This window comes from Acanthaster planci, linkage group LG15 (genome assembly GCF_054643075.1).
Source record: "Acanthaster planci isolate LZ-2023a linkage group LG15, COTS_SCS, whole genome shotgun sequence".
Taxonomy (NCBI): Eukaryota; Metazoa; Echinodermata; class Asteroidea; order Valvatida; family Acanthasteridae; genus Acanthaster; species Acanthaster planci.
In genome coordinates, this window is record NC_141791.1 from 3674963 (window position 1) to 3699946 (window position 24984).

Below are 24984 nucleotides of genomic sequence, written 5' to 3' on the forward strand. Positions count from 1 at the left end.
AAGTTAACTAAAAAAATTATGATCACAGGTTATTAAAAAAACTAGGGCGTGTGATTAGCTGCGTGGTCATGGTGGTACGGAAATTTGGGTAATTTTGTCAGTTTGCGTTACCGTTTGAAAAATCTTTTTCACGCTACCAGGTTAATCAACAAGTGCATCTGGTAAGTTTTGCCGTATTTTAAGGCAATAATTTTGCTTTGCTGGGTATTTACATGTGGACTGTGCTTTGGTTACTGAAATTGCCGTGATTACGTTGCATGCAGAAACACTTCTCTGACGGAATTGAATTTAATTTGCTTATTCGATGACCAAAGTTCACCGTTGTGACTGTATCCATATATGTATGACCGTGAATCATGCTTGTGTCGTGGTGATGGCATTGCTATTCATTGTATATTTCATATCAGATGTTACTTCCAGAACTGTAACTTGGGTTTCTACAAACCTTGTAGGTAGCTAGCTGTGTACGAACTCCCATAAACACATTCTGGTTGTTTTGATTGTGCCAACTTAGTTCCATCGTCTGATCATAACTATTTGTGCAACCAAATTTCATACATGCCTTCTTGGTCATGTTGGCACAGTTAGATGTCAGATGGGGAGGTTTATTCACCTTGTATCCTCATTAAAATGGTGAAATTCTTGAGCATTTTGCCCATCCACACTACAGAAAATCAGCAGCATCACCTGATCACTGATGAGCATGTACTCTCAATAACTGTCAGCTGTGTAGTAGCTTGACCAATCGTAACACAGCTCCTAATGTTTTCCTGACACCTACAGATGAAAGCTGCACTGTTATTGGCCCAATTTGTTTCCATTCCAATGACCAATCATAGCTCAGCTTTCATTTGCATGCGGTCAGGAAAGCAAAAGGAAAAGATATGAGTTGTGTTGCAACTGGTCAAGCTATTACACATCAGACAGTTGTTGAGAGTACATGCTCAGTGATGTTGCTGATTTTTTGTCGCGTGGATGGCCAAAATACTCAAGAATTTCATCATTTTAAAGAGGATATAAGGTGAATAAACCTCCCCGTCCGACATCTAACTTCACCAAGATGGCATGTATGAAATTTGGTTGCACAAATAGCTGTGAAGGCAGAGTAAGTTGGCCCAATCAAAACACCCAAAATGTGTTTATGCAAGTTTGCACATGGCTATCTATAAGGTTTATATAAACCTTACAGTTCTGAAAGTAATTGCTTTGTAGGCTTATTTACTGAACATTACAAACGATTGTGATCAGTTGATATTTTTGCCATGTTTGTGCAAACACGGAGGTTGAATGTAGTACCTTACAATAATTCACAACCACTTCAATTGTGATTTCTTTTAGGAGTCGTACATTGCAACATCGAAGACAGGCTTCCAGTGGAAATTTTCAAGTAGCAGAGGTCACTGCAAAAACCACCCTCATATGAAGGGAATTCCATAACACGCGGGTCAGGGAAAAAATATTTGCTTGGTGAAGTTCTTTCGGAGATTCCGACACGCACGTTGGTGTGACACGCGTGCTTGGGTAGGTGCCACGGCCTGCCGAGATGTCTGGCTGCTTAGACCGTGTTGAGTGCCACTTGCCAGAATGGTGTGAGCTCGGGGAGAAGCGGAATTTCATTGCCTCCGTCGCCGCCGGCATCCTGGTGAGTCGGGGAAGGGAAACGACTGGCTCTTGACTCCACCCATCATTATCCCTGAGTTGTGGCAAAGAGAGACTTCCTTTTTTTTGAGGCAAAAGTAGGAACATGTTGCCTTACGGCAAGCATTTTTGTGTCCAAAATGAGGCAAGCCCACTAGATGAGGTCAGGATGGAGAATTTTGGGGCTAAATTCCCCTTCACATATCCAGGTCCCACCCCAAAAACTGCCCCTGCCATGCGTTACTCGTTTGTAAATCCATCACCAGCGGGGGCCAATTTCATAGAGCTGCTTAAGCACAAAATTTGCCTAAGCACAAAAAAACTTGCTTAAAAAACCAAAGGTTACCAGCTCAAAATCTATGTGATTGTCATGCTAACCAAAAGACTGATGAATACCATTCCAAAACAATATACATCCCAAAGAGTTTTGGCTGGTAACCTGATTTGTCAAGCGAGGTTTTTTCACACTTAAGCAACTTTTGTGCATTAACCCTTCTTTGGTTTTACAGCACAAATGCCCACAGTCACTGGTGAGCATATAGTTTCTATATGGAACTCAAAATGCACAGGTTCAGTGTGTACACAGTAGATTGCCAGCACAAAATGACCCAGGGTCTTTTGTGCAGTCCTCTTCACTGCATTTGGTTTACTGCACAATTATGCACATGAAACAGTGAAGCACAGTTGTTGGGCAGCACAAAAGGGCAATCTGATATTCCTGTGAGGGACTGTTGGTGCAGTGCTCAGCACGACACAGCTGTGCTTCATTGAGGTGTTTACCAAATGAACCAAAGAGTGACTTCAGCATAGGAGGGTTAAGCAGCTCTATGAAATTGGCCGCAGTCATTTCTGTTGGTGTCGTGTTTTGAATCTCTTTCAGTCAGCACAAAAATGAAATACATGTACTCATTTGACCCATTTTGTTACATCAGTCTCATGTTTCGCTCTCGTCGTGTTTATCGGTGTTTTGCAGTTTTTTGCGGGTTGGTGGTTAGCCATAGATGCCGCAGCATGTTATCCCCAGGACGACAAACTGGTCAAAGCCTATCACGTCTGTGGAGTGGTCTCAACGATAGCCTTCTTCATGTAAGTACTTCACCTCCTGTAAAGACGCTTATTTCTCACTGTGTTGAAGTGAAAGATATTTCATACTTTTCCCATGGACAGCTCCCAACAAGCCCGTGTGATTGCAGTTGTTTGTAATTTTGTAAACTGTTGGCAGATTGCACGCTTGATTACCGGCCTACATGTAACTGTGAATTCTGAATAGTCACGTGATGTGCACGTGCGCACAAGGCCACAGAGTTCTTGCTTTTACGCTGCATTTGAAAACAGGGTGGGTAGGTAGGTACGTTAGGAAAATTTTTTGTGCACATTTTTTATGATTCCATGTGCAGCTAAGTGTTTATGGGTTGAAAATAGCAACAGTTAGGTTCAATTTCATTTGTTTCAAATGAAATGAACATAATTCAATTGTACTGCCGTAGTTGCGTGCGTAATTAAACCTATTGGACCTTTTTGCACCACATTCACACAGAAATAGACCTTTCTTTCCCTTTGTTTCCAATTTCATATTTTCCCAAAACTCCCCCCCCCCCGTGACTTCAGGGTGGAACTGTCTAAGTACGTTAGGTAGGGAATACAGGAAGCATAACTATTTGGGGGGAAGTATGCGGAAATTCCTTTCTGTTTCACGAAATCTGTAAGCAGTTAGCTGAAAATTGTTTGCTGTTGTCAACGGAGATTCTTTGCTTAAAGTGACAGAACTGTGTGATTCAGTGTGAGCTGTATGTTAGCAACTGAAATTCTTTCCATTCTTGCGAGACATCTGTCGCTGAGGATAGCTTTATGTTCACCCATTTTGTGTTGCAGGATTAATGCAGTGTCCGCGGGCCAGGTTAGAGGCGACTCATACAACACGGGATGCATTGGACAAAGAGGTACAAAATGACACCATGCCCCCCTGGGTTAAAGACCTTATTTCAGAAGCTTGCAAATTCCACAATGATGTGGAGAAATACATGTACGTGTATTTGCAGTCCAAAGAGGCCTCTTTGTCTACAAAGTTTTGGTGTTGGAAGCTTTGGCATAATGATTAATTAGATCTCACTTCAGACATTTGCTTCCTCTGTCAGAATTTTCAGAACTCGTGCTGTTTACAAACAGCCTTTCATAAAAACTGGAATTTTTATCACTAGTTTTAAGCCTTCCAAATTTAAAGGATTTTCATGGATTGCTTAAGGTACATGTGTATAGAGTCAAGCCACTGTTAGTTATTATGCATGGGGTTTAATATGTCTCAAAGGGTCAGGATGATTCCCTCTTCGGATGGCACTTGGTTTGCCTATTAGAGTTGTAATCAAGTCCATCATAAGACCTGCCATAAGTTCCTTTCAGTTCCATAAGTTCAGTTACAATTCCTTTCACAAGGCCAGTCATAAGTCCGTTCACAAGACCAGTCATAAATCCGTTCACAAGACCAGTCATAAGTCTGTTCACAAGACCAGTCATAAGTCCGTTTACAAGACCAGTCATAAGTCCGTTCACAAGACCAGTGATAACTCTGTTCACAAGGACAATCATAAGTCCGTTCACAAGGCTAGTTATAAGTCCGTTCACAAGGCCAGTCATAAGTCTGTTCACAAGGCCAGTCATAAGTCCGTTCATAAGACCAGTCATAAGTCTGTTCACAAGCTCACAAGGCCAGTCATAATTCCTTTCACAAGGCCAGTCATAATTCCCTTCACAAGGCTAGTCATAATTCCTTTCACAAGGCCAATCATAAGTCCGTTCACAAGACCAGTCATAAGTCCGTTCACAAGGCCAGTCTTAAGTCTGTTCACAAGGCCAGTCATAAGTCCATTCATAAGGCCAGTCATAAGTCTGTTCACAAGGCCAGTCATAATTCCTTTCACAAGGCCAGTCATAAGTAGTGGGGTGCACAGTGGCGAAGAAATGCTCTAGTCAGAGTTCATTTGAATAGCTTTTGATGTGGCTTAAGACTGGTTGACTTGTTTGGTTGATATGCGATGGATCTGCAGGGACCTGCAGGAACTTGCCATGGACCTGCAGGGACTTGTGATGGACCTGGAGGGACTTGTGATGGACCCGCAGGGACTTGTGATGGACCTGCAGGAACTTGCAATGGACCTGCAGGTACTTGTGATGGACCTGCCTACAACACTGGTGTATGCACTTTTTTCTAACAGCTTTCTTGTTCTTAATGACTTTTGTGTTTGTTTTATTTCAGGAGCCCGTCTCTGGCTCTTTGTTGGTTTCCTCTTGGCCTTTGGTGGACTAATTGGTGCCAGCTGGATTCTCTTTGGGCCCTACGTGGTCAACAGTAAGTTTAAAGATCCAACAAGCTGTCCATTCTACTCTTGTGTATTAAACTCAGGTCAATTGCCTCTTTTGTTTTACATGCCAAAGAATATGGTAGACTGCAGCCGGAAGGCTAATCGTTTTCAACAAGATTCTGTATTTTGGGAAAGAATTCCTGAAGGCAAATCGTAACGCCCGGGAATAATTTTCTGTAGCTGTTGGACATTTCAAGTTCTGCCACAAAACTGTCACAGAATTGTCTGAAGAATTTGCTGTGTATCCTCCCCCGACCTTTAAGATGATTTTGTTAATCTGCTTAAAGCCAGGTAAACGCACCCCGTTGGCCTGCATGGAATGGTCAAACCACATGCACACGTACATGCACATCGATATTTGTATGCACAAAATCAACATCACCTGCTACTCTGAGTGGGAATTGGCAGATAGTCTCACCATGCTTCCTGAGCTTTTGAATGTCTCTGAAAATTGTCAACAGGTTGCAAATCCTCTGGCATGAATTGGTTATGTAGGGCAGGTTAGTTTTCTCTCGGGCAGTGCCTTTTAAAAGGCAACAATGTGACCCGCTGCTTCTAAAAGATAAACCATTCAAGGCTTGACCGTTTTTTTTTCCCTCAACAGAACAATTTTCAGAATCTTACCCAGGCATAGCAATCTTCTTCCAGAATTTCCTGATCTTTGTGTCGTGAGTATTGTCTTTGGTTTTTTTGCCCTTAACGAGAGCCGAGCGCCTAAAATAATATCAAAATTTAGAATGCCTTGCAGGAGTTTTTGGAGAAGGGACAGAATAGTGTTGAAGACGAACATCCATTACCCAAGAGGATTAATGAATTGTTGTTTTGCGTCTGTACAGGGGAATCGTGTTCAAGTTTGGTCGAACGGAAGACTTGTGGGAGTAAGCCTGGGACATGCAGAACACCTGTTTTTATTGATTACTGCTTAAGTTTGTTTGTGCTTGTTCAGGTCCAAGCTGTTTAAGTTACAGCCCAAATACTAACATTGTGACAGCTTTAGCTGTACACTTTGTTGTTGCGTATGCATTTATTTAAGTACAAATTTGTGTGTACATTTTGGTTTTTTTTATTTTAGTCCAGAGAATTAATTCTGTGTTGTATAAAAGTCGTAAATCAATCATGCAGTATGCTAATAGCTCTAGATTGTGAGAGGCTCAAATTGAAGTTTTTTTAGTTCAATCGAGATGTTTTTTAACAGAAGTTACAGTTTAGGTGAAACTGTAGTCAACTCAGTGACAAGGGAGATTAGATTGAGAGCTGTCGAAGGACTACAAAATGTGCAAACATTGAGAAAATCGGGGAGGGTTTTCCTCTTGGACAATCACTAGTGGCATAGCTTTTCATAATGTTCATGAAACATGACTCTAAGCTGGGAAAAATTGAGCTGGTCACATGACGCAAAGTGTCGTAAGGAGAAAGCTGAAAATTGAGCTGGTCCCATGACGTGAAGTGTCGTAAGGAGAAAGCTGAAAATTGAGCTGGTCACATGACGCAAAGTGTCGTAAGGAGAAAGCTGAAAATTGAGCTGGTCACATGACGCAAAGTGTCGTAAGGAGAAAGCTGAAAATTGAGCTGCTTTTGACCTCCAAATAATTGCGGATTGTCCAGCTCCTGAATGGATAGAAAACGAAGGAAGGACTGGCCAGCTGCAGGAAAACAATCTATTCCAATCGGAAAAACCCATTTGCTCCAGATAGGAATTCAGAGGGAAATTGGACACAGAAATAAAGTGCTCGGATGTCATTTATAATGGACGTCGAGGTAATTTGAGCCGTCATTTGCGGATTGTCAATTTTTTATCTACTGGTGAGAAATTGCACTTCTGGTGCACACCGTTCAGTGTTCAGGAAATAGAACCGATTATGAGATTGTCTTTTCAGAAACAATTTTTTTTTGGTGGCAGGCTGAGCAGCACGCACTTTTAAAATGCACAATGCCTTATTTCAGCCTCTCAGAGTAGAAACGAGTCATTTTAGTGCTTGTAGTCAGAATATGGCCTTGATAAATTCACCGTAAGTCAAAATCTCGGTGCCGTGGCATCACCCTGAGGATCGCCAACAGAAGTTGAGGGTCAAATGAAGGCTTTGAATAGGTACTTGATTCAATAACAATGCTCACTTTAATGCGAACCAGGCCAGAGAGATTGCAGGGAGAGAGGAATTGTTATTGTGGTGTAGCAAGTAATTATGCAATCTCAAAAGCTCTGTGCTCAAAGTATGTGCACGCAGTCCATAGACCTCTATCACGGGGCAGCCATCTTGCTTTCTTACCATTAAAAGTAGGGTAACGAAGCCACGGCTGGAAGGGAAAACAGTCTGTTCCCATTTATCACCAGGCAGAGTTGTATTACTATTGCCAGTGGGTCTACAGGGAATAAGACAAACATGGCAGCATTGTGGTAAAGGTCTGTGGCGGTGGATTATCTGTCAGGTGCAGGACTGGAACAGGGCGTAATCCCAACCCAGTTACATGTACATTGTTTCTTTACTTGCATGATTCGTACATAGATCATACAAGGAATGCATCAGCAAACGCAGCGTGGGATGTTCAACTTTTTCCATACTGCACACTTTTATTATCTGTACATAGAGAACGACATATCAAAGTATACACAAAACAATTGCAGCCCTTTTTACCTCAAAGGAAATGATGCTGTCCTTAGGACATTTATAGAAGTATGACTAAGCACTGTGGTCTATTTAAGCTCAAGCAGTGACCACACTCGACTGCAGAGGAGTCCCCTTACCATGAGCCACACGACTACTTTTCGTTTGAATTTTCCTCATGAACGCCCGAGTTCTTTGGGCTAGTAAATTAGAGGCTTTTATGCAGGGATAATTTTGGGATACATAAAGTAGGAAAGTTGCCACAGAAAACAAACACAAAGTGAGCTATGCTAGTAAAGAGCACAGTGCCAGTCCAATAGAATCTCTCTGTATATTTGCACTGGGCACAATTGAAGGTCCTGACACAGGGATATTACACATGTTAACCAGCTTTTTAGAGTAAGTCTGAAATTCTGAAACTGTCGTATGGTACAGGCAAATATTCGCTGTTGATTGACTCTGCTCATCAAAACATTAGTACTGCTTGCTTGCTTAGATGATCAATTCTTTAGCTCTTCGTTTTCACAGCCTGTTAAAAATGTGTTTTGGGTAATTTCTCCTGGGCTTCCCTTGACAAAACTGGATGGAAACTGTCGTGAGTTTCAGTAGAGATCTGTCTCATAGGACACCATCTTCGTAAGGAATTTCCGGCTGCGTATTCAACACCATCAGGAGTGCGTGCAGATGTTGTGCATGTACGCTATGCTCACATTTGTGTTGGTCCAAATATCTTTGAAACGCCGTGCAGCAGATGCGCATCAAGAAAATTGGACGTCCAGAATGCCGATGCACGTGGCAACCTTTTCAGAAGTCACATCATTTGAGAGAGATCAACTAACCAGTCTGAAATGTTTTGGTACATAATGCTCACTACACACTGCTTAATTAAAACGCCAAGTGCTTCAGAAATATTGTACATGCATGAGAAGGTCACTGACCTCACCATGGCTGACAAAAGCAGAAAACAATCATTTCTGTCAGCTTCTCTATAATTCTGCCCCAAAGTCCAAACCACACAATCTTTTGTTTTATACAAACTCAAGAAAACCTGCTGTAAATATTTATTTGTCACCATTGCATAATTACATGATTTTTATGTAAATCTTTTAAAACTGCATCCCTCTTTCACGGAGGGTAGGTTTCCAAAAGTTGAAGTCCGAAGACGTCGGGAACGTTTTCAGATATGAACTTGATTTGCATGCAAGTATGTTACTGTGGTGTAGTATTCTGTAGTAATTGCCCGTGTACATAAAAATTGATGAAAATAAAAGGTTTTCAGATCTGACAGTGTGGGTCTATTTGTCTTTCACTCTGATGTTGAGGCGGCTCTGACTTGGTTCATTCGGTGCGTGAAAATATCTCTGATTACCCTTTTCTTGATAGACTAAGTGCCATAAAAATAACATGGAAAATAAGGCTTCAAATTTCAATTTTATAACAAAGTTTAAAAGATCTGAGCAAAAAAGACTCCAAAAACATGCCCAATTATTCATTCCTGTACAAACCTATGTTGCTTAATTAAAAACAAACTATTATAATTTGAGGTGATAAACTCGTCCATTATATATAGACACAAAGATCTACTTCTTTCAGCCTCAAAGTAAGGCTCCATCGGCAGTCTTTACAATGGAATAATAAAAAAGCAAAACGGGCACAAGGGTCATTCAAAATATCTAAAGATTTCATCTTGGAGAACTTTCTACTAAAGAGGGGGCTTGCGGTAACACCGTGTGGATCTCTTTTGGAAGAGGCATGGTTCTGATAAGAACCGTAGAGTGTGTACTCGGGAACTTTCTAGTCGAGCAAAATCTGAATAAATTCAGTGCAAGTGCTCCACTAGCTGAGCGTGCAGAAACGGTAGAGAACCTTTGAACAAGTTCAGACTCCTGGGAGTGAACCATGTCCTTTGCGGCCGGAATCGACACGTGTCCATAATCATATTTGAGGTATGGTGGACACAATAGGAGGGCGCTATTCAGTGCGGGTGAAGTCTTCGGTGTTTCCTCCAAACTACCCCCTTCAAACAGCACCCTCTACGGTGCCTGCCACGCTTCCAAAGGCTAATGGGAGGTGGCTCCAGCCATTAGCTTGCTTTGGTGCCTGTGTTACTTCCGGCGGCAGCTGGTAATATTCGACCGGACCGGTGACTGTTCCCAGCCACCCCCCTGCCTACCGCGCATTGGCATTTTCCTGGTTCATGTGCCTCTCTTGATCCCGCCGCGCCTGGATCTGTCGGTAGCGGGGCTCGTTGATGCAGCTGTGGGCTGATAACGTCTTGGGGTGCTGCTCACCGAAAACCTGAGGCAGAACAGAAACGGTATCAGTCCCTCACCAATACAAATCTTGATCAAATGATATACACGTATGATTCAGTCTGTTCACTTCCCAGCTACAATGCTGCCCTGATAGATACCCCGATATCTTTCTCGGCCATGGCAAAGACTTTAACCAGGACACTTTTTCTATCTGAGCGAACATTTTCTCTTCAATTTAAGTCGATAAGAAACAAATGGGGGAAAAAGGGCCAGATTTCCCCCCAAAATAGAAAACCAACTTTGATAAATGGAGAGGGGTACGTCCTTCCCCCTCTAAATCAGCTACAGGAACAGGGCAACTGTGGTGTGCAACAGACCTCTCTTATGATGACGCCACACTTTGTTTACTGTGTGCTTTCTCATGGTGCTCAGTGGACTGTGAACCCACATTGGCTTCACAGAATGGTGCATGTGTAAAAATGCCAAGTCATCAATACAGACGCCAATTCAACACTCGTCAAGTCATACAGGGCACGAGTAAAGCATTTGCTCACCTCTCTGGAGATTTCGTGCCACTGCACGAAGTAGTCGTAGGCCATCTGGAAGTCGCTCCTGTCCTCGTAGTAGATGCCGGTGTTGCTCATGATTCGGGTCATGAGCTTGCAGTTCTCGCCGTAGGCTTGCTGGCATTGCTCTCGGGCCAACTCGTACCACTGTTAATGAGACGGAGAAATTAGATTTCAAGAACCATCATTCTCGTGCATTTGTGATGGAAGAGTTCAGTAACGAGACTGCGCAAGCTTCAAAGCGAGACTTGTCACAGGTCTTTTGAGACGCTGGTCCTATAAGCTGACTGGCACGTTCTGTACACGTTCGAGCTGGCATGTCGTGCGTCACTTACCTCTAGTTGCTCTGGTTCACCGCGAGGGAAGACAATGGCCTTGGTCATGCTGGCTTCAGCCTCTTTACCTAGATCACCAATCTACGAATGAAGAAGGTACCAATTAAGTGATATTGCATAGGTGTTCTGTCAAGGAAACTGTGGTGTGCTCTATGGACAACCAAGCATGGGGCATGAATTGCTGAATTGTGACTTCAGAAGATGCATCAGATCAGACCGATGTGTTTGTTGGTCATCTGCAGAGAAATCAACATGCTTCCAGTGAAGAGGCAAATGTGGAGAGATTCAAGGCTGGACTTTCTGCTTCGAATCGAGCGTGGAGACGTCTTAACCTCTTGACCACTGAGCTTGCTTGTGTTTACTGACTAGCGGCGGTGTTGCGATCAGTAACTGTTGGCACTGGGATACTGTTTCAGCGGGGGGGAAGGGGGTTGGAGGTTACCTCCTTGAAGAGTCGAATGGCCTCGTCGACCTGCACGACCGACTCATCCTGGGCTTCCTCCGCGGACAGCGAGGAGTCTCCCCCGCACTCGGACCAGTTGTTCAGATTGAAAGACAGGCGCATCACCGAGTCTGCCATCTTGTACTGCAACAAGAGATGCCCAGTCAGGGTGTTATTACAGGTGCATTTCAAGTTGCCAAGGGAACGTGTTAGAAATTTCAGATTTCTCTGCTTTGCACATTAAAACTTTATTTGGGTCGAATTGGTACGTTGCCGTGGTGAGTTACTATCTTGCCGCAGCTAGTTATTCTCTCCGTACAGCCAATAATTATGTTGTCATCAGAGTTATAACTTAGAATCAGAATCTAGAGCCGATGATTTCCTCACTGACGATCCGCCTCGAGCAGAAACACCCCCTCACAGGTTGAAAAGAGCCAGTTTGGTCGAGAGTGTTCATTTTGTTGGTAGCGATGCGACCGTAACGTGTGCATTTCCTAGTTGTTTGCGAAACCAGCGAAGTTCGGTTCCAACCAAGGGAGCCTCTGTTGCCAAGAAAAGTGCGCCCTCTCTTGGTACAGCTTGAAGCTCACAGCAACGTTCTATTGTGCTACGGTCAGATAGTAACTTGCAGCAGTGAGATAGAGAATAGAAAATCGGTGTTCTGGTTGCAGTTCTTCTTGTATCCCAGGGATCTTTGCAGGCATGAAATGAAAATCGCCCGCTTACCTTGTGCCTCTCTCCTTCCAAGGTTTCCCTGATCTTGATGGATCGCCGGTTGAAGTCAATGGCTGGCCTCAGTTCCTTGAGCTGCTCCCTCGTGATGAAATCGTGGAGCTTGCACAGCTGACAGAAGAACCAAAAAAATTGTGCAATTTGCAGACTTAACTGAAAATTGTTCTGGTTTCTCAATTTGTCCTGGAATTTTTGGTACACAAGGGTTTACCAAGACTATGGGAACACTTGTATAATTGATCAGAGAATGCATAACAGACAACGGTTACTGACTTCACACAATTTTAAGAATTTGAAAGAAACGTTTTAAATTACTAACGTAACTGTTTTAACCAGGTTTAGCAGCATACCCTACTTTAGATTTTACAAGGCAATACTTAAGAATGTGTTGTAATAAGTTAACCACTACCAGCCGGGGACTCCGAAATCGGAGCCGTATGGTTTATATGTGTGGCCGGGGTCTCCGAACTCGGACAAAGGAAACAGGGCCCTGTTACAAAAGACCGTACTCTGAACAAAAGACGAGGCTGCTGGGCATTACCGGCATTTTTCACTCTCAAAAGTGGTGATAATCCAGCCTTGTTTTGAAACCGTATACCAGGGTTTGGGGCATTGAGAGCGAGCGGATTACCACCGGGGACAAAATCTCTCCACCACCGCAGCGATGAGCCACACAGCACCGCTGCATGCTAATCTGGCCCCTATTGAAAAGAGGTCAGCAGTGCACTGAGCCAGGTTCGTGAACAAAAGACAGTTGTATAACACCGCACAATCTGGGCTCTGTTTACAAAGCTGCAGGCCTGGCTGAAATATTCGGGCGTCAATGAAGGTCACCTGTCAACTTAGAGTAGTGCCTAAAGATTACTCAGTGCGGCTATAAACGACTGTTAAATGAAATGATGAAATGTTGAAGGATTTTGAAAACGGAAAAAATGATAGTCATGCCGGCCCAGCATCCTCAACGTTGAAAAATGCCCCGGCACGAAGTGGTTAACTATTACCCATACCATAAACCAGATAACCGTCCTCTACTAGTTGACGGTGGTTTATTACAGAAGGTGCTAGCTTGGTTATACATTTGGGTCACAAAACCTGGATAACAAGTACCTAACTGGTTTCAGTAATCAGGTTTATTTCACCCACCTCGTCATAAAGCTCGGCCATGAGTGCATAGAGCTCCACCATTCTCTCTGGTCTGGAACCCAGGTGCTCTTGCTCTAGGGACACTGCCTTGTCTATGAGATCCTTTGCGTGGTTGTATAGACCTGCCTGAATGCTGTGATTGAACCGTGAGAGTTAGCATGAGGCTGCGGCTAACTGCAACAGTCAAGTCTATGGGAAATGGCTGAAGCCCGAATGTTGTGATCCAAGCATGAGAGTTAGCATGGGACTGTGGCTGACAATTGGCACACAAGTCCATGGGAAATGTTGTAGCCGCTTGGGCATGGCTTCCCTAGGTGCATGCGTTTCATCTAGCCATAGCCACATAATTTGGACACAGCCTCAGGATAGCACTAGCTTTCACTGAAGTTCTTAACCTGTTCATAAGTCGTATGGTAGGCCTTCCTACTGATACTGCCCATTTGAAATCACAGCAGGTTTGAACAACACGCGCACCAGGGTTTCATCTAGGATGGAAATATCTGCCAGCCAAAGTCAAAGACTGTCTGTCCTCTCCCAGGGAAGTCTTTAAACCTCGCACTCCTGGCTGCTATATGAGGCCATGCTACAACTGCTCCCAGTATTTCAGATGACGATGTGAAGGCTTGTTCACCGGTGTCAAAAGATTCACGACAAAATGGGAGATTGTAAATTTGTGAACAAGCCAAAACCGTCTGTTCAAATTTGTCTTTGCCTGTCCTTAGGACTAGTGGCTGGATTAGATTCTGACTTTGACCCCATATCTAAGGACTGACGTTTACACGAGGAGTGTACTTTGAGGCTTAGGGTAGGAGAATGATCCACACTGACGAGCTTCATCTACTTACGCTATTTTTTTAAGTCAACAAAGCCACAGCAGAACTGGCAATTGACAGTTAGTTCTACAGCAACAATCACCCATTTTTCTCTCGCATTTTGAAAGTGAATGATATGAGCACAGGAGATTGCCAACAAAAGTGGGAAAATCCAACCTGTAAACTACGGTTTGCTCCATGGAAAGGACAGAATAAACCCAACCACTCCCCCATCGCCATGAGCATCATTAGATAAAGCCTTTATATCAAGCGCCGCTCTGGCATTTTCACTTACAAAAGTCTTGCAATATTCTCATTTCTCATGGAGATTTCCTCTTGCGAGATGCCTGGTCGTGCCTCGAGATCTTTCAGGCTCGCCCTGTAGTTCTCCTCCATCTTGGAGTATTTCCCGTCCTTATCAATCTGAAAAGGATCATTCAAACGAACCGCCACTTAAAGTTTGGTGCCAAGATCTATTAGCACTTGCTTGATAAACATCTTGGTCCCCCAAACAAATGTTAGGAGTAAAAATGAATATGCCTGTTTTAAGAACGGTACAAAAGAATTTGGCCATTCCACGAGCCATCAGTAGAATGGGGTACTTATTCGCTTGGTGCAAAATCGTTTGATTTGTTGAGGAAAGTCCGTTATTGCTCTTCGCACTTTCTTGGCCTCCGTTTTTCAGCTTCACCCTCTTGATTCCTAACTTCAAACTGGTTGAATCAGCCGCTGTGGTCAAGGCCTTGAGTTTAATATTGGTCTTGGTTTCCAGCCGCTTCTGTCGTACCTCCCTCCAGTAAGCTAGCAGCTGTGAGCTGTACTCCTCGTCAAAGAGTCGATCCAGCACGGGCCACTCAGTCAGGCATCGCGCTAACCTCTCCTGGTCGTGCGTCTTCACCAGTTGGTATGGATATTCCTGCAAGCAAGCGACAGATGGGTCTGTGAAGGAATTTCTTCACAGTTGGCCTGATTCATGGTGTGATTTACACAGCAATGAAGCCAACTAAAAATGGTTAAATCAAATCAAGAGCTCTTGACGGTGCAGGTCAGTGCAACTACTTTTTTTGACAAGCCAGTGATCGGAGAGATATGTATGATCTTGGCCGTAGCGTATGAGTGGACGTTTTTTCTGCAAAAACATTCTCTTGGAGAAGAACACGGGAGAATGCAAGTTCAGATAAAATACCGATGGCAAACATCACTGGCTTGCTCTCAAATACATAAGAAAGGGTTTGCACAGAAAAGATATATAATGGAATCAACTGAATTTTTGTGGAACGTATTGTTTTTTCATCTATTTCAAAAGAACTCCCTGATGTGCCTTCTTGGAGAGACTCTGAAAACCAGGAACGACTTGTATTGTCTCTTGAGCATATCTTAGAAGATCTTAGTTCTTCTTGAAACTTGCCTACAGCAAACAGGGGAATCATTCGAAAATTTTTGCTTATACGTCTGAGGCGTGATTGTCCAGGAATGTCACTTTTCTCATCCCGGTTTTTATCTCACCTCAACTTTCCGGTCCATGTTCTGCTCGTGCTCGAAGAAGTCGGCCAGCACCTGGTGCCACCACTTGCTCATTTTGTCTGAGCCCCCTTCTTGGCCCGGTTTGAGCCCAAAATATCTGCCGAAAACACAAAGTTAACAACACGTATAAATGTCGTTCCCACGTGGAGTGACCGTTCGTCCCCCTGCTTAGCACATTCTTTCCCGTCAGTCAGGTGATGAGGAGGAGTTGTGAGGAATTGCAAGCTGGACGGCACAGGGCGCCGGAACTCAGGCATGGCGAAGCTAACAAGCTGGTTTCGTCAAGCGGCTTTGTCTCAACAGTCATGACAGTTGATAAGAGCAAGAAATACAAGTCCTTTTGAGTTACTGTTACAAAGCTTACTAGTTCCTCCCATATTGATCCAATTATGAGAAACCTTGTCATTTTTTTCAGATAAAGAAAATTTTTTTCCTAATAAAGAGATTCAACAAATTCAGACTGCACAAGTTATCAAAGATGAAGATATGATAATCAGCTATTATGAATATTCATTATTAATGATTACCGAGCAATTCTTACGTTTGAAGACCGCTAAAAAAAAGAGAAGAAATGAGCTCACTTTTGCCGGACGGATTTGCTGAGAGACCGATGGTAGAAGTCCAGCCGCCCTTCCCCGCTGTCCCCGAACGGCCTGAGGAACGGCCGGAGAGCCCGGTACACCATCGACCACTTGATGGCCGGCAGGGGCTCACCCCGGGTCTTCTCCTGGCCCCGGTCCTTGCGGTGGCCCTTCTTGGTGAGGATGGACATGTTGTCATCGCTGCCCAGGATAGAGAGCAGCTCTGTCTCCAGCAGTCCGTTGGAGGAGCACTCCAGGAGCGAGAGGGTGGCCACCACCAGGTAACCACCATTCTCCTGCTCGAAGCGCGCCAGGACTTGGCTCAGCAAACTGCGCAACAGTAAAAAGTGATCCACACGACCTGAACAGCAACAGCTGGGCCTTGTCTAAACCTGGCTTTTTTGTCAGAAATTGGCTTGCTGGCATATAGTTAACCACTTCGGACCGGGGCATTTTTCAATGTTGAGGATGCTGGGCCGGCATGACTATCATTTTTTCCGTTTTCAAAATCCTTCAACAATTCATCATTCCATTTAACAGTCGTTTACAGCCGCACGGAGTAATCTTCAGGCACTACTCTAAGTTGACAGGTGACCTTCATTGACACCCGAATATTTCAGCCAGGCCTGCAGCCTTGTAAACAGAGCCCAGATTGTGCGGTGTTATACAGCTGTCTTTTGTTCACGAACCTGGCTCAGTGCACTGCTGACCTCTTTTCAATAGGGGCCAGATTAGCATGCAGCGGTGCTGTGTGGCTCATCGCTGCGGTGGTGGAGAGCTTTTGTCCCCGGTGGTAATCCGCTTGCTCTAAATACCCCAAACCCTGGTATACGGTTTCAAAATAACGCTGGATTATCACCACTTTTGAGAGTGAAAAATGCCGGTCATGCCCAGCAGCCTGGTCTTTTGTTCGGAGTACGGTCTTTTGTTACAGGGCCTTGTTTCCTTTGTCCGAGTTCGGAGACCCCGGCCACACATATAAACCATACGGCTCCGATCCCGGAGTCCCCGGCTGGTAGTGGTTAAAGCATTGATCAATGAATAACCTAGATGTACCTTTAATCAAATTGCCTGCAATAGACATGTCAAAATTTTACATGTATTAAAGTCACTTCCAAATGTAAAAATGTCTGAAACAGAGATGTCTCCAGTGACATGTCCATTTAAAATTATTGTCAACATGCTGAAGACAAGTCTGAACATATCCGAACAAGCCAAGCTCATCTAAAAGGACGGCAAAAGACATTCCTACAACTGCTTCCAAAAGTCAAAGTCACAGAACAATTTCTTGGATATTCGTGGCCAAAAGCCAGAGAACAAATGTGTGGACCCATAATCTCTGTATTAACTTCCAAAAATTCTTGCATACCACTTTGACTTGCGTCATCATTGAGAAACCTATGTCAGTGCAAAATGACATTGGAATGGAATGGAAATCTCTGAACTGACGTCAACAAGTGGAATTCACAGACAAAATGCCTCCACCGGACGTCCGTGCAATCCTTTTAAAGAGGGCAAACTTGAAGCCAAAATGAACGGAGCCCTCTACATCGTTGCACTCACTTTAACAAGCCGTCAGACAGGGAGTTGATCTTCTTGGTGATGGTGCTGAAGTCTCCGTAGACGCGAAGCTCCTCGCAGGCGATGGCCAACCAGAGGGGATTCTGGGAGGAGTCCTTACCCAGCAGGCTTGCCATCTGCTCCGCGTCCAGTCGCTTGTTGTAGCGGCCGAGGATCTCCCGAACTATCTCCTGTTGGCACGGCGACAGAACGACACAAAGGCAAAAGACATTCAGTGGGTCTGATCTCAAAGTTTCATTCGTGCCAAGAATTATTTCTCGAAACAGTTTACCAAAAGTGCAGTGTTTAATTATCTATAGTTCTAAAGTACATGTACCTGCCTTTTCAATGCACTTAAATCTGGTTGGTGACAACAGGTTACCGGCCCAAATGCTATGCACAAATGCGCACTTTCTACGACTGGTTCCCAGCTGGCTTTTGCCACACACCTCAACAATCTCTCGTTTTTTCATCTTAACAGCTTGAGAATGATTATGAGTGCACTCCGTGGCACTGTGCACACAATCAAACCACAAAAAAACCCATATTTTTCATTCAATTATTAATCAATTGAAAACTCAGGTGTGTCTAATGTTGGTGCTCTTCCTTTTCCAGGTTAGTCATCATAAAAATGGGAAATGATGTTGCACGATAACTGAAATTTCCTAATGGCACCAAGATGAGAGACAGGCAGCATTTTCAATAAGCAACGATCTCAGTTTATGAGACTCTTAGGCGCATATGGCATACGGGGAATGGACAAGATATCTTGCACCTATCCACACCTCTTTTTGTCGGCACTTTCACATGAAGTGGATGTCATCCCACGGAAATTTTACTCGTCCTTAGTGTCCACAACTCAAATTGTATTGAGATAGCTGGGTAATTCCAGAAATTAGGGGTCCGGTTTTTTTTGTGTCCCTGTCACATCTGACATATGATTTTGTAAGTTCAGAACACATTTTCTAATTTCCAAGAGTGATGAATTAATGCAAATTACCTGCCAAACAAATAGTAATAGTTTGAAAACAATTCTGGCGATATTTCCATGTCAAATAACAAAGGTCAAATGTAACACGGACACAAAAAGTCACACTTTTGGATCCCTAATTTCTGGAATTGCCCAACTACAAAACTCAGGGGATCTTCATCGGACCCCAAACCAACCTTCCTGGAATCCATGTCGAGTGGCGTGACAGCCAACTCTTCAGGCTTAACGTTCCTGTCCTTCAGCAGACGGTGGGGAGGGGTGTCGTCGATCATGGAAAAGATGCAGCGCACCTGGGGGGCCAGTTTCCGGGGCAACCAGCTCAGGATGGAGGTCACCTTGTCTTCGTTCAGCTATTTAGGGAAAATAGGATTGTGCAGTGAAAGATTCCAAAAGTTTCACAGTGGCATTGGAAAACCAGTCCGATGAATATTACAAAATCGGTTGCAGCCGATTTAACTCAGGTGAAAGAAGCGGAATGTGGAATTCTGCTTTGGGCAAAAAATCCTCACCTGGTTCAGCGCATCTATGATGATGATGACCGGACTGGAGTTTGGATTGGACAGGACACTTCCAACAAGTTGGGCAGCCGTCTCGTAATCCTTGGGCATGTTGGAATCCTAGCAGGAAACGGACAGACAATTCATCCCTCTGGACACAGATATTAACCTCTTCACGCCTGGGATTCTTTTGACCGTGACTTCTGGGCTGCGGTATGCCCAGTATGCAAAGCTTTGTCCAGCAGCAGGCCCCATTGAACCAGCAGCTGCATGGTGAATAGACTGTATGTGTGGTATGCACTAATCCTCACACAAAGCTGCGGCTCTCGCCGTCTCCCAGAGCGAAGGGGTCAATTTGACTGACCCTGCATCAGTAAGGATACCGCTTACTGCAACTACACGGTGTCGGCTTTATCAACAATCATGAGAAACATGGGCGCAATGAAAAGGTTTCCTTACTCCTGTCGGATCACTTCTATTTCGAATGGAAGTTTTAGAAAATCATCTGACAAATTGGAAGTGTTGCACCGGGCAGCTTGGCCTTGTACTCACATTGCACATTTTCAACTCCCTCAGTAATCGCTTCAGCATTTTCTCGACATCCGTGGATCCTGGAATAGCACCGACAAAGTGATAAAAGACATGCCAGCCCTTTTCACCACCGCTACATGAAAATACAAAATAAATGGTCAATTATACACATTTCAGAGTGTTCAAGCAATTTCTTTTCTGCTAGGTACAAATGAAAAGCAACAGAAATCTTACAACCATTTAAAAAGTAAATTATTCATTAAACAATTTAAAAGGAATAGAAATTTCCAACAGCGCAAGAAGTCTTGTTCATCTCTTCAATCTTGCTAAATCGTGGCTGGACATACTCCTAGATGTGACAAGCTATTACTTTGATAATAATGTACAATTGCGTGTGTTATTGCAACTGATTTTGTATGTATGGTTTGTTCATCAACAATCTGCCGGTCGGTGCGACCGAATATCCGGATATTCGATCCAATTGAAGGTTGAATATTCGAATAGTGAATTATTTGAATTGACTCAGCCCTAAATATGAGTACATGAATGTTCATTCAGAATGTTACGTGTTGTCGTCTCATCAATGTCAAGGAATTCACAAAGACGCAACAAGTTATCGACAGCCGTCCCAGAACCAACAGTTTTATTCTTCTTGAAACCTTGAGGCATTACAGTTCCAATCCTGGGGTATTTTACTCTCATGATCATCAATGAAAAGACAAAAGAAATGAGATGTATACGAACAAAAACAATCGTGTGCAATTTGAAATGATCACCATATGTAGTTCAAGCGACCCCACGTCTGTCAAACAGAATTAAGATCTGTTCCGATGACAAGGAAATGAACAGAACAGCCTCATCAGTTCTGACAGGTACCCTCGCTTACCCTGGTATCTCCCCACTTCCTGCCTTGTTCGCTGCTACGTCAGCCACTCGGGCCATAATGGATGATTTGCCGGAGCCCGGACCTCCCAGCAATAACAGGGGCACCCCTGTGCCAAGGTCGGTCACATACTCCTCCATCTGAGATCAAAAAAAAAAAACTTCTTCACATCGACGACGCCAGTGCCAGATTGCTGACAATGGCAAAATGCCTCAAGCCGACTTGAAAACTTTAACTTCTGGCTGTGTCCAAAATGTCTTGACTGCAGCTGACGGTAACACATGAGTCTATGGAAACTGGCTGAAGCTGCTTGACAGGGGCTTCCATGGCTGAAGATATTACTGCTATCCGCAACCATAGCCGTAACTTCAGTGAGCAGCATCTCACTGGATGCTGGAAAGTTCTAGCATGGTGCCACTACCAACCTTGACATAATCACCACTGTTGCATGATCGGAAGTCTAGGTGCTAACACTGGTGTACAACTTTCCTGTTTCAGAAAGGCTAGGAGTTGCAATGTCGATCATGCATTCGGGAGTTAGCTACATACATGTATATTTACCTCCCTGACATGCTGAAACACTGACCAATGAAAGAAGAATGCTGGGCCAATGAATATGTATAACGTGTTAAAACAGACAGGCGACATCAAATGTTTGATCCTCCAAATAACCACTGATCTGTCTTGATTCTAAAGTCACCAAGCCACAGCCACAAATTTCTCACCTTCTGTAAGATGTCGTTTCTGCCGATGACGATGGCGCTGCGGCTCTTCATGAAGGCGTCGTGCGCCTCTCGCTGCTGCTCGTACGGATCCAGCTTGGCCTTCTCGTCCAGCGGGTACTGCTCTGTGATCCTGGTCTTGAAGAACTGAAAGATCTGTCCAAAAGCGCAGAACAATCGAGATAACTCCCCGATGCAAGGGTGCTGCACTTTACATAACACTGAGGGTTTAAAACATCTGTTTCATGAAACTCTTCCCGGTTCCCACATCAAACTCAGCTGATACTAAGACTAAAACGTTCACTTGTCAATCAGGAAAGGAAAGTAGAAATGATGTGAATATTCTCAAAACATCTGGTCCCATTCTGTGGCCAGCTAACCACTGAATTTTGGGCTTAACGTTCTATGCTCACAGCGCTAGCCCAATGATTCCACACTAACCGAGGAAGTGCAGAATCCTATTACAGGATTTATATTTATGCATCCACATAAGCCCAATTTCCTTTCTAACCTGTGAAATATGTGCTCACTGTGAGCGGGAAATTCTCTGCTTGGTGAGTGAACATTTTTCGCTTTATACCAGAGAGAATCGTAATAGTGGGCCCTGATTATATGAGCTTCCAGACATGGCGCGTCCCGTTACGCATTCATGATACCGTTGAGCCTTTCAGCTGTTGAGAGAGAGCGTACCATATTCTTAAACTCGTCCAGGCCTTCCATTTGCACTTTGCCAGTGTCGACGTCAATTCCACCAAACTTGCATTGGTACTTGAACACCCGGCCATCCTGGTAACACACAATATCACCGTATGATCAAAACGGAACTTTTTGGAAATGACAGAAGGGGTGGAAAGCAGTGTTTACTGCGGTTGCTTTAATTTATGTCATCTTCACCTTCAATAACCTTGTGAATCTTGATTACAATGACATCGACGTAAACAGTTAGGGCTGGGGTTACTTAACCGAAGGTACACCGTTTGTTACATCACACAATTAGTTCTGGAAATTGGAGGGGGGAAAGGCCTGTGAAAAGTGAAATTGAAGAATAAAATTGCTCGGACGCTCAGAAACGTGACTGACCTTAAAAACCATCCTCACATGAGGAGTGACTACAACGTCTCCTACATTAGATTGGTTTGATAATTTCCAGTCTAAAGAAAATGAATTTCATACAACATCTCTGTCACTCTTGGTCGAAATCAAGTTCTGATTAGCAGATTATGTACAAATACAAATGTTTCAAAGCTAATTCAGACAAAGGCTCCATCAAACAGGCGGTCAACAAAACTACCGAACAACGATGAGTGTGCGCTGACGGCACCCAGAACTGTGCGTTTGAGACAACTTACAATATACTCACAACCTTGACATACACATGGCCAGATACGTGTACCAAAAATGACTGTTTTGACTAAAAGAGACAGAGATGGACTGATAGATACCATCGAGGTCAAAGAAGAGGAGGCTGAAGATAAGGAGAAGGGGAGTGATGATGAACCATTGATCTGTGAAATATGGGATTTGGGAAAAAAAAACAAGAGGGTGAGTGCATTGAAGTACAGTTCACAGGTGCTTCAATAATATATATGAACCCCTTCACTGCAATATAGCATACACTTGAAGGCTCCTTTTCCAATATGGGACAAGTTTGAATGACGACCATTGACTACTGGTTCAAATTTGCCCGGCACTCGGGTTATACTTTGGGCAGAGAATACCAGGGAAAACCGACCAGTGGTTGACAAATGATTGTTGCAAGCACTTGCCCTTGGCTGGACCGGTATAGGTTGTGTACACGATCGACAGAGGGTGCTTTGTTACCTAGCAACAACTTCCTTTGGGCTACCAAGGCCAGCGGGTATATGCAGTTTGCTGGTTGATGCATTTTGTTCCTGGTTTAATGTACAGTTTCAGGGAAGGAGGGAAGACTGTAGCCGGACTCTAGCTATGAACACATGTAATTATGGAGGCAGGAGCCAGACTGGTGGCAAGTGCAGTCCTTTGCCTTGTACAGTCACATACACCTGCACTTTAAGGATGTTGAGTTCACAGTGCGAGGGCAGGGCATAATCTGTTCCAGTGCCATTAACACAGAATGGTGATTTGAAGCCCAGAAGTCTGATACGACAGGTAAAGTACACAAATGACTAGCAGTGAAGGAGTTCATACTTTGGAGGCAATCAAAGTGTTACATCATGGCTAGGGCACTCTCACTAATTCTTGAAGTGAAGTACGTCATGAATAAGAACAGTGAAGTCAGTTTTTACACACCATGGAGACTGAGTGTCTTGCCAAGGTCTTGTCAGCCAAAACATCCAAAATGGTTCCAGTGTAGATTGGCAATTCTTAAATTCTGGGGGCTACACCCCTATGAGAGTTCAGTGCCCCTTCCTTTTGCAGCAAGCTAATTCATTTCTCATAACTAGTACTTCCATCTCCTCACACTTATCATCAGGTAAAGCGCACTGCCATGATATAACAAGGAGAAAGTTGGATCCGTGACAAGGATATTTGTTTCCCCTTGCGGACTATGAAACAAAACTTCCCTGTCCTGCACCACCCACGCCACAAACAAATATTACAAAAGTTAGTCTCGGCACACTTAACTTGTTAATTGCACTCCAAACGACAACACAAAGGACAACAAAAGAGAACAAAATTGCTGTCTTACAAAAGATTTAAACACTTTTTTGTCTTTTCAAATCGATACAGTTGATCTACTCCTAACACAAACACTCTTCTTCTGGACACTGCAAACGGGAGGATAACTTCCTCTGTGTGATAGTTTGTCGTAGAGGCTCTATGTCCTGGATGGCTAGAGATCTCATAATGTGTGACAATTTATTCACAGATTACGGGACGAAAGAGAAATTAATTTTGGTCTGAAATTCCTTTGACAGGACCCCTTGTTTTTTTCAATTAATTGCTACAGTACTACTAAATTCACAGAAAGAATAAAGATGTTTGTAGAAAACCTGAAGGGTACTTTGTGTACAGTGGTAACTACCCACGACTATCCATAGACGATGGTGGATACGACAGCGAAGTGAAGAACACATTTTCTGCCGGTTACCAACTTACGGGGAACCTGTCTGTCAGCATGCCCTTGAGCACTTTGAGTTTCTGGGAAGCGACTGGATTGGAGTCTACAAAGTCCTTGTGGTATTTCTCTGGCACCGAGTCCAAAAAGGAAGCATCTCTTATTGCAAATAAAGCTGGGATAGAAGGAGAAAACAAAACCGACAGAATTAGGAGGTAGACATTAATTTTATCCCCCTCAAAGAGAAAACAGTTCAGAAATCACGAGAATCATTTTTCCCCCAAATCTTCAGTTGAATTTAGAAAATAACAGGAGCTGGATTTGAAACTTTGACCTTGTGATCAATGCAATGAAATTCTAACCAACTTAAATGCAGCCCTATCATGGAGGACGGTCTCACAGTTTGTCCGTGCCGTTCAACATATAATGAACAAAGACGCTGATGAACAGGGACTCTGGCAAGATAGGGCTGGGAACCTAAGTGGGTAGGCCACCGCTGTGGGGTTCAGGAGGTTGGCGGTTCACATCCCACTGCAGCTAAATTATGTGTTCATTTCCCACTTCCTGTCAAGTTTTCTGTTTTGGAACTTTTGAAGCTTCGTGTGAAAGCAAACAATGCCCATTTGTATATTGTCATGGTAACTGCAGATATGGACATCAATGCTGATGTCACATCAGCATTAAGGTCCACATTCATAGCAAGTACAAACTTGCCTTTAGACTGATTTGAATCGCTGGTGTTTTTTACGTCAAGAAATAATACATGAACAATG

The 24984-nt window shown here is 43.7% G+C and overlaps 2 protein-coding genes across 3 annotated transcripts in view; one reads left to right on the forward strand and one right to left on the reverse strand.

The window, feature by feature from the left end:
- Nucleotides 1-8884, forward strand: LOC110988202 (transmembrane protein 50A-like). Its single transcript, XM_022251517.2, has 7 exons — nucleotides 1-161; nucleotides 1339-1642; nucleotides 2612-2724; nucleotides 3511-3578; nucleotides 4889-4981; nucleotides 5599-5662; nucleotides 5831-8884. The coding sequence occupies exons 2-7, from the start codon at nucleotides 1544-1546 to the stop codon at nucleotides 5874-5876; spliced, it is 483 nt and encodes a 160-aa protein (XP_022107209.1). The 5' UTR covers nucleotides 1-161; nucleotides 1339-1543; the 3' UTR covers nucleotides 5877-8884.
- LOC110988199 (telomerase protein component 1-like) overlaps nucleotides 7538-24984 on the reverse strand; it is a 24650-nt gene continuing 7203 nt past the window's right edge. Inside the window, exons 6-24 of one of the 2 annotated variants that reach the window (XM_022251508.2) lie at nucleotides 24253-24386; nucleotides 22614-22676; nucleotides 21862-21957; nucleotides 21175-21327; nucleotides 20453-20589; nucleotides 19588-19699; nucleotides 19048-19155; nucleotides 18715-18888; nucleotides 17551-17738; nucleotides 15988-16317; nucleotides 15389-15503; nucleotides 14670-14798; nucleotides 14178-14305; nucleotides 13071-13203; nucleotides 11922-12038; nucleotides 11196-11339; nucleotides 10754-10834; nucleotides 10407-10565; nucleotides 7538-9895 (exon numbers count right to left, since the gene is read on the reverse strand). In XM_022251508.2, coding sequence (XP_022107200.2) covers nucleotides 9767-9895; nucleotides 10407-10565; nucleotides 10754-10834; nucleotides 11196-11339; nucleotides 11922-12038; nucleotides 13071-13203; nucleotides 14178-14305; nucleotides 14670-14798; nucleotides 15389-15503; nucleotides 15988-16317; nucleotides 17551-17738; nucleotides 18715-18888; nucleotides 19048-19155; nucleotides 19588-19699; nucleotides 20453-20589; nucleotides 21175-21327; nucleotides 21862-21957; nucleotides 22614-22676; nucleotides 24253-24386 — 2630 coding nt within the window. In that variant the 3' untranslated portion in view covers nucleotides 7538-9766. The remainder of the gene's footprint in view (nucleotides 9896-10406; nucleotides 10566-10753; nucleotides 10835-11195; nucleotides 11340-11921; nucleotides 12039-13070; nucleotides 13204-14177; nucleotides 14306-14669; nucleotides 14799-15388; nucleotides 15504-15987; nucleotides 16318-17550; nucleotides 17739-18714; nucleotides 18889-19047; nucleotides 19156-19587; nucleotides 19700-20452; nucleotides 20590-21174; nucleotides 21328-21861; nucleotides 21958-22613; nucleotides 22677-24252; nucleotides 24387-24984) is intronic. The other variant, XM_022251509.2, reaches the window with a different exon arrangement.